The sequence below is a fragment of the Oncorhynchus tshawytscha genome, linkage group LG20 (assembly GCF_018296145.1).
Source record: "Oncorhynchus tshawytscha isolate Ot180627B linkage group LG20, Otsh_v2.0, whole genome shotgun sequence".
Classification (NCBI taxonomy): domain Eukaryota; kingdom Metazoa; phylum Chordata; class Actinopteri; order Salmoniformes; family Salmonidae; genus Oncorhynchus; species Oncorhynchus tshawytscha.
This window is the reverse complement of record NC_056448.1, coordinates 49,687,711-49,695,456: the sequence shown is the minus strand read 5'-3', so window position 1 is coordinate 49,695,456 and position 7,746 is coordinate 49,687,711. Positions and strand designations below refer to the sequence as shown.

Genomic DNA, 7,746 nt, shown 5'->3' with positions numbered 1-7,746 from the left:
TCTTCTGGCTGTACCAGGTAGAGAGGAACCAGGCTATGAGGGGTGGCCAGTCCTCTTCTGTACCTGGTGGAGAGGAACCAGGGTATGAGGGGTGGCCAGTCCTCTTCTGGCTGTACCAGGTGGAGAGGAACCAGGCTCTGAGGGGTGGCCAGTCCTCTTCTGTGCCGGGTGGAGATTATAACAGAACATGGACGAGATGTTAAATCCATTTGATTTGATTTTGATTGGATTAGTCTAGTTTGAGAAACAGACGCCTCACAAATATTTAACTGGCAGTACCCGTTAACCACCATGCTTCAGCGTAGGGATGGTGCCAGGTTTCCTCCAGACATGACGATTGGCTTTCATGCCGAAAAGTTAAATATTTTCATCAGTCCAGAGAATCTTGTTTCTTATGGTCTGAGAGTCCTTTAGGTGACGTTTGGCAAATTTGTGCATTTTACTGAGAAGTGGCTTCCATCTAGCCACTCTATCATAAAGGCCTAATTGGTGGAGAGCTGCTGCAGAGATGGTTGCCCTTCTGGAAGGTTCTCCCATATCCACAGAAGACCTCTCTGGAGTTCTGTCAGAGTGACCATCTGGTTCTTGGTCACCTCCCTGACCAAGGCCCTTCTCCCCAAATTGCTCAGTTTGTCCGGGCAGCCAGCTCTTGAAAGAGTCTTGGTGGTTCCAAACCTCTTCCATTTAAGAATGATGGAGGCCACTGTGTTCTTGGTGACCTTCAAGGCTGCAGAAACGTTTTGGTACCCTTCCCCAGATCTGTGCCCCGACACAATCCCGTCTCGGAGCTCTGTGGACAATTCCTTCTACCTCATGGCTTGGTTTTTACTCTGACATGAACTGTCAACTGTGGGACCTTATATAGACAGATGTGTGCCTTTCCAAATCATGTCCAATCAATTGTATTTTCCACAGGTAGACTCCAATCAAAATGTAGAATCATCTCAAGGATGATCAATGGAAACAGGATGCACCTGAGCTCAATTTCGAGTCTCACAGCAAAGAGTCTGAATACTTATGTAAATAAGGTATTTCTGTATTTATTTCATACCTTTGTAAAAATTATAAAAACCTGTTTTGCTTTGTCATTATTGTGTATTGTGTGTAGATTGATGAGGGAAAAAAACGATTTAATACATTTCAGAATAAGGCTGTAACGAAACAAAAGGTGAAAAGGGGAAGGGGTCTGAATACTTTCCAAATGAACTGTAGGATATTACAGGTGTTGAGACAGAAGTGATGCTGCTGGCTGAAGACAGGTGTTGAGACAGAAGTGATGCTGCTGGCTGAATACAGATGTTGAGACAGAAGTGATGCTGCTGGCTGAATACAGATGTTGAGACAGAAGTGATGCTGCTGGCTGAAGACAGGTGTTGAGACAGAAGTGATGCTGCTGGCTGAAGACAGGTGTTGAGACAGAAGTGATGCTGCTGGCTGAAGACAGGTGTTGAGACAGAAGTGATGCTGCTGGCTGAAGACAGGTGTTGAGACAGAAGTGATGCTGCTGGCTGAAGACAGGTGTTGAGACAGAAGTGATGCTGCTGGCTGAAGAAAGCTGATGAGACAGAAGTGATGCTGCTGGCTGAAGACAGGTGTTGAGACAGAAGTGATGCTGCTGGCTGAAGACAGGTGATGAGACAGAAGTGATGCTGCTGGCTGAAGACAGGTGTTGAGACAGAAGTGATGCTGCTGGCTGAAGACAGGTGTTGAGACAGAAGTGATGCTGCTGGCTGAAGACAGGTGTTGAGACAGAAGTGATGCTGCTGGCTGAAGACAGGTGTGAGACAGAAGTGATGCTGCTGGCTGAAGACAGGTGTTGAGACAGAAGTGATGCTGCTGGCTGAAGACAGGTGTTGAGACAGAAGTGATGCTGCTGGCTGAAGACAGGTGAGACAGAAGTGATGCTGCTGGCTGAAGACAGGTGTTGAGACAGAAGTGATGCTGCTGGCTGCAGACAGGTGTTGAGACAGAAGTGATGCTGCTGGCTGAAGAAAGCTGATGAGACAGAAATGATGCTACTGGCTGCAGACAGGTGATGAGACAGAAGTGATGCTGCTGGCTGAAGAAAGATGATGAGACAGAAGTGATGCTGCTGGCTGAAGACACGTGATGAGACAGAAGTGATGCTGCTGGCTGAAGACAGGTGTGATGAGACAGAGACATGATGCTGCTGGCTGAAGACAGGTGTGATGAGACAGTGACATGATGCTGCTGGCTGGGGGCAGGTGTGATGAGACAGAGACATGATGCTGCTGGCTGAAGGCAGGTGTGATGAGACAAAAGTGATGATGCTTGCTGAAGGCAGGTGTGATGAGACAAAAGTGATGATGCTGGCTGAAGACAGGTGTGATGAGACAGAGACATGATGCTGCTGGCTGAAGACAGGTGATGAGACAGAGACATGATGCTAGCTGAAGGCAGGTGTGACGAGACAGAGACATGATGCTTGCTGAAGGCAGGTGTGATGAGACAGAGACATGATGCTGCTGGCTGAAGGCAGGTGATGAGACAGAGACATGATGCTGCTGGCTGAAGACAGGTGATGAGACAGAGACATGATGCTGCCAGCTGAAGACAGGTGATGAGACAGAAGTGATCCTGCTGGCTGCAGACAGGTGATGAGACAGAAGTGATGCTACTGGCTGCAGACAGGTGATGAGACAGAAGTGATGCTGCTGGCTGAAGACAGGTGTTGAGACAGAAGTGATGCTGCTGGCTGAAGACAGGTGTTGAGACAGAAGTGATGCTGCTGGCTGAAGACAGGTGTTGAGACAGAAGTGATGCTGCTGGCTGAAGACAGGTGATGAGATAGAAGTGATGCTGCTGGCTGAAGACAGGTGATGAGACTGAAGTGATTCTGGCTGAGGTCCGGTGCTGTGTGTTTCTGTGGAGGCGTGATGCTGCTGACACACAGCCATGCTGCTGACACACAGCCATGCTGCTGACACACAGCCATGCTGCTGACACACAGCCATGCTGCTGACACACAGCCATGCTGCTGGTGAAGTGACTCACAGGGTGGAGGACAGAGGGAGGACCGCAAGTCATTTCAGAGTTGAAGAAGCTCCTCGGAAGAGAGGAGCGAAAGTGTTGGAGGAGAAAAAGAGCCGAGCCGAGGCTGCCGGCTACATCCAAGCTGCCATGATAGTCACACCTCTGTGCAGGATAGCATCATCACAGTGAGTAGCTATATCATTTCTATATTCCTCCCTCCTCCCTCCGTCGCTCCATCCTCAACCTCCTCAGACGGACAGACATCACCCCGGGGTTGCTGTGGCAACAGCAGGTCTGGATGTGTAGGACACTAACTCCTACTGTCAGCTATACAGGGAAACGCTGCTGCTGAATGTGTCATCATTTTCTCTCTCTCTCGTGCTCTCCTCTTCTCTCTCATCTCTCTCTTCTCCATTGCTCTCTCTCCTCTCCCTCTCTTATCTCTCTCTTCTCCATCGCTCTCTATCTATCTCTCTCTCCTCTCCCTCTCTTCTCTCTCTCTCCTCTCCCTCCCATCTCTCTCTTCTCCATCGCTCTCTATCTCTCTCTCTCCTCTCCCTCCCTTCTCCATCGCTCTCTCATCTCTCTCTTCTCCATCGCTCTCTCTCTCCCTCTCTTCTCTCTCTCTCTCCTCTCCCTCTCATCTCTCTCTTCTCCATCGCTCTATCTCTCTCTCCTCTCCCTCTCTTCTCTCTCTCCATCCCTTCTGTCTTTCCCTTTCTCTGTGTGTGTGGACGGTTCATCAGGAGAATTAATCATAGGGTTGGGTCAGTAATATTGTCATAGAGATCCTACTCCATTCCTTCCCAAGCTCCCTCTCTTTCCCTCCTTCCCTGTCAATTACATTACATTACATTACATTACAGTACAGTACATTACATTACATTTAGGGATTTATTGGAATTGGTATTAGAAACATATGTTAACATTGATCTTTATTGGTATGGGAAACATATGTTAACATTGATCTTTATTGGTATGGGAAACATATGTTAACATTGATCGTTATGGGTATGGGAGACATATGTTAACATTGATCTTTATGGGTATGGGAAACATATGTTAACATTGATCTTTATGAGTATGGGAGACATATGTTAACATTGATCTTTATGGGTATGGGAGACATATGTTAACATTGATCTTTATGGGTATGGGAGACATATGTTAACATTGATCTTTATGGGTATGGGAAACATATGTTAACATTGATCTTTATGGGTATGGGAGACATATGTTAACATTGATCTTTATGGGTATGGGAGACATATGTTAACATTGATCTTTATGGGTATGGGAGACATATGTTAACATTGATCTTTATGGGTATGGGAGACATATGTTAACATTGATCTTTATGGGTATGGGAGACATATGTTAACATTGATCTTTATGGGTATGGGAGACATATGTTAACATTGCTAATGCAAGTGAAGTAGATAATAACTAAAGTGAAAGAAACAATACAAATTAACTGTAAACATTACACTCACAGAAGTTCCAAAATAATAAAGATATTTCAAATGTCATATTATGTCTATCAGGTATAAAGGTAAGACCCAGATGTAGACAACGTCGAGTTAACAATGGTTTAATAATCCAACAGGGGCAGGCAATAGACAGGTCAAGGCAGGGGTCAGGCAGGAGTCAGGCAGGGGTCAGGCAGGGGTCAGGCAGGCAGGGGTCAGGCAGGGGTCAGGCAGGCAGGGGTCAGGCAGGGGTCAGGCAGGCAGGGCAGGCAGGGCAGGCAGGGGTCAGGCAGGCAGGGGTCAGGCAGGCAGGGGTCAGGCAGGGTCAGGCAGGGGTCAGGCAGGCAGGGGTCAGTAAACCAGAGGTGGGGCAACGGTAACGGACGACAGGCAGGGGTCAGTAAACCAGAGGTGGGGCAGCGGTACCGGACGACAGGCAGGGGTCAGTAAAACAGAGGTGGGGCAACGGTACCGGAGGGCAGGCAGGGGTCAGTAAAACAGAGGTGGGGCAGCGGTACCGGACGATAGGCAGGGGTCAGTAAAACAGAGGTGGGGCAACGGTACTGGAGGGCAGGCAGGGGTCAAAAAACAGAGGTGGGGCAATGGTACCGGACGACAGGCAGGGGTCAGTAAAACAGAGGTGGGGCAGCGGTACCGGACGACAGGCAGGGGTCAGTAAAACAGAGGTGGGGCAACGGTACCGGAGGGCAGGCAGGGGTCAGGCAGGGGTCAGGCAGGGGTCAGGCAGGGGTCAGGCAGGCAGGGGTCAGGCAGGCAGGGGGACAGGCAGGCAGGGGTCAGGCAGGGGTCAGGCAGGCAGGGCAGGCAGGGGTCAGGCAGGCAGGGGTCAGGCAGGGTCAGGCAGGGGTCAGGCAGGCAGGGGTCAGTAAACCAGAGGTGGGGCAACGGTCAGGACAGGCAGGGGTCAGTAAACCAGAGGTGGGGCAGGGGTCAGGACGACAGGCAGGGGTCAGTAAAACAGAGGTGGGGCAACGGCCGGAGGGCAGGCAGGGGTCAGTAAAACAGAGGTGGGGCAGCGGTACCAGACGATAGGCAGGGGTCAGTAAAACAGAGGTGGGGCAACGGTACCGGAGGGCAGGCAGGGGTCAGTAAAACAGAGGTGGGGCAGCGGTACCGGACGACAGGCAGGGGTCAGTAAAACAGAGGTGGGGCAATGGTACCGGACGACAGGCAGGGGTCAGTAAAACAGAGGTGGGGCAGCGGTACCGGACGACAGGCAGGGGTCAGTAAAACAGAGGTGGGGCAACGGTACCGGAGGGCAGGCAGGGGTCAGTAAACCAGAGGTGGGGCAGCGGTACCGGACGACAGGCAGGGGTCAATAAACCAGAGGTGGGGCAACGGTACAGGTCGACAGGCAGGGGTCAGTAAACCAGAGGTGGGGCAACGGTACCGGACAACAGGCAGGGGTCAGTAAACCAGAGGTGGGGCAACGGTACCGGATAGCAGGCAGGGGTCAGTAAACAAGAGGTGGGGCAATGGTACCGGACGACAGGCAGGGGTCAGTAAACCAGAGGTGGGGCAACAGTACTGGACGGCAGGCAGGGGTCAGTAAACCAGAGGTGGGGCAACGGTACCGGACGACAGGCAGGGGTCAGTAAAACAGAGGTGGGGCAGCGGTACCGGACGACAGGCAGAGTGGTCAAGCAGGCGGTCTCAGAGTCAGGACAGGCAGGGGTCAGTAAACCAGAGGTGGGGCAACGGTACCGGACGACAGGCAGGCTCAAGGTCAGGGTAGGCAGTGTGGTCAGGCAGGCGGACTCGGAACCTGGAGGGGGTGGAGACAATTACAAAGACAGATGAATCAGAACAGGCTGTGACAGTACCGCCCCATCCACTGGCGTCCTATGTGGGTGCATACCTGGTTGACCGGGGTGCCGGCGGTGGAAGTTGGTGATGAGTGCTGGGTCCAGGATGTCTCTAGCGGGGACCCAGCACCTCTCCTTCAGACCGTAACCCTCACAGTCAACCAGGTACTGGAAAACCCTGCCCCGTGGTCGAACACTCAGGAGGCGTCTCACCGTGTACGCCTGATGGCCATCGATGACACAGGGGAGGAGGGGTGGACCTGGAAACAAAAGACAAAGGGCTGTGAGACAACGGCTTAATCCTAGACACATGGAAAGTAGGCTGAATACGGAGGGTACGGGGTAACAGAAGACAAAGGGCTGTGGAGTAGGGTGAAAACAGAGGGTACGGGGTAACAGAAGACAAAAGGCTGTGGAGTAGGGTGAAAACAGAGGGTACGGGGTAACAGAAGAAAAGGGCTGTGGAAGTCGGGTGAATACGGAGGGTACGGGGTAACAGAAGACAAAGGGCTGTGGAGTAGGGTGAATACGGAGGGTACGGGGTAACAGAAGACAAAAGGCTGTGGAGTAGGGTGAATACAGAGGGTACGGGGTAACACAAGACAAAGGGCTGTGGAAGTAGGGTGAAAACGGAGGATATGGGGTAACAGAAGACAAAGGGCTGTGGAGTAGGGTGAAAACGGAGGGTATGGGGTAACACAAGACAAAGGGCTGTGGAAGTAGGGTGAAAACGGAGGATACGGGGTAACAGTATGTGACTACTGCAGTGTCTCAGGGCTGGCCAGGCTAACAGTATGTGACTACTGCAGAATGTCTCAGGGCTGGCCAGGCTAACAGTATGTGACTACTGCAGTGTATCAGGGCTGGCCAGGCTAACAGTATGTGACTACTGCAGTGTATCAGGGCTGGCCAAGCTAACAGTATGTGACTACTGCAGAATGTCTCAGGGCTGGCCAGGCTAACAGAATGTGACTACTGCAGAATGTCTCAGGGCTGGCCAGGCTAACAGTATGTGACTACTGCAGTGTATCAGGGCTGGCCAAGCTAACAGTATGTGACTACTGCAGAATGTCTCAGGGCTGGCCAGGCTAACAGTATGTGACTACTGCAGTGTCTCAGGGCTGGCAGGCTAACAGTATGTGACTACTGCAGTGTCTCAGGGCTGGCTAGGCTAACAGTATGTGACTACTGCAGAATGTCTCAGGGCTGGCAGGCTAACAGTATGTGACTACTGCAGTGTATCAGGGCTGGCCAGGCTAACAGTATGTGACTACTGCAGTGTCTCAGGGCTGGCCAGGCTAACAGTATGTGACTACTGCAGAATGTCTCAGGGCTGGCCAGGCTAACAGTATGTGACTACTGCAGTGTCTCAGGGCTGGCCAGGCTAACAGTATGTGACTACTGCAGAATGTCTCAGGGCTGGCAGGCTAACAGTATGTGACTACTGCAGTGTCTCA

General features: G+C 51.4%; 1 protein-coding gene across 1 annotated transcript in view; it reads left to right on the top strand.

The window, feature by feature from the left end:
- Positions 1 to 2,980: 2,980 nt before the first annotated feature.
- LOC112219953 (paralemmin-2) overlaps positions 2,981 to 7,746 on the top strand; it is a 90,378-nt gene continuing 85,612 nt past the window's right edge. Inside the window, exon 1 of the mRNA XM_042302786.1 lies at positions 2,981 to 3,179. Coding sequence (XP_042158720.1) covers positions 3,142 to 3,179 — 38 coding nt within the window. The 5' untranslated portion in view covers positions 2,981 to 3,141. The remainder of the gene's footprint in view (positions 3,180 to 7,746) is intronic.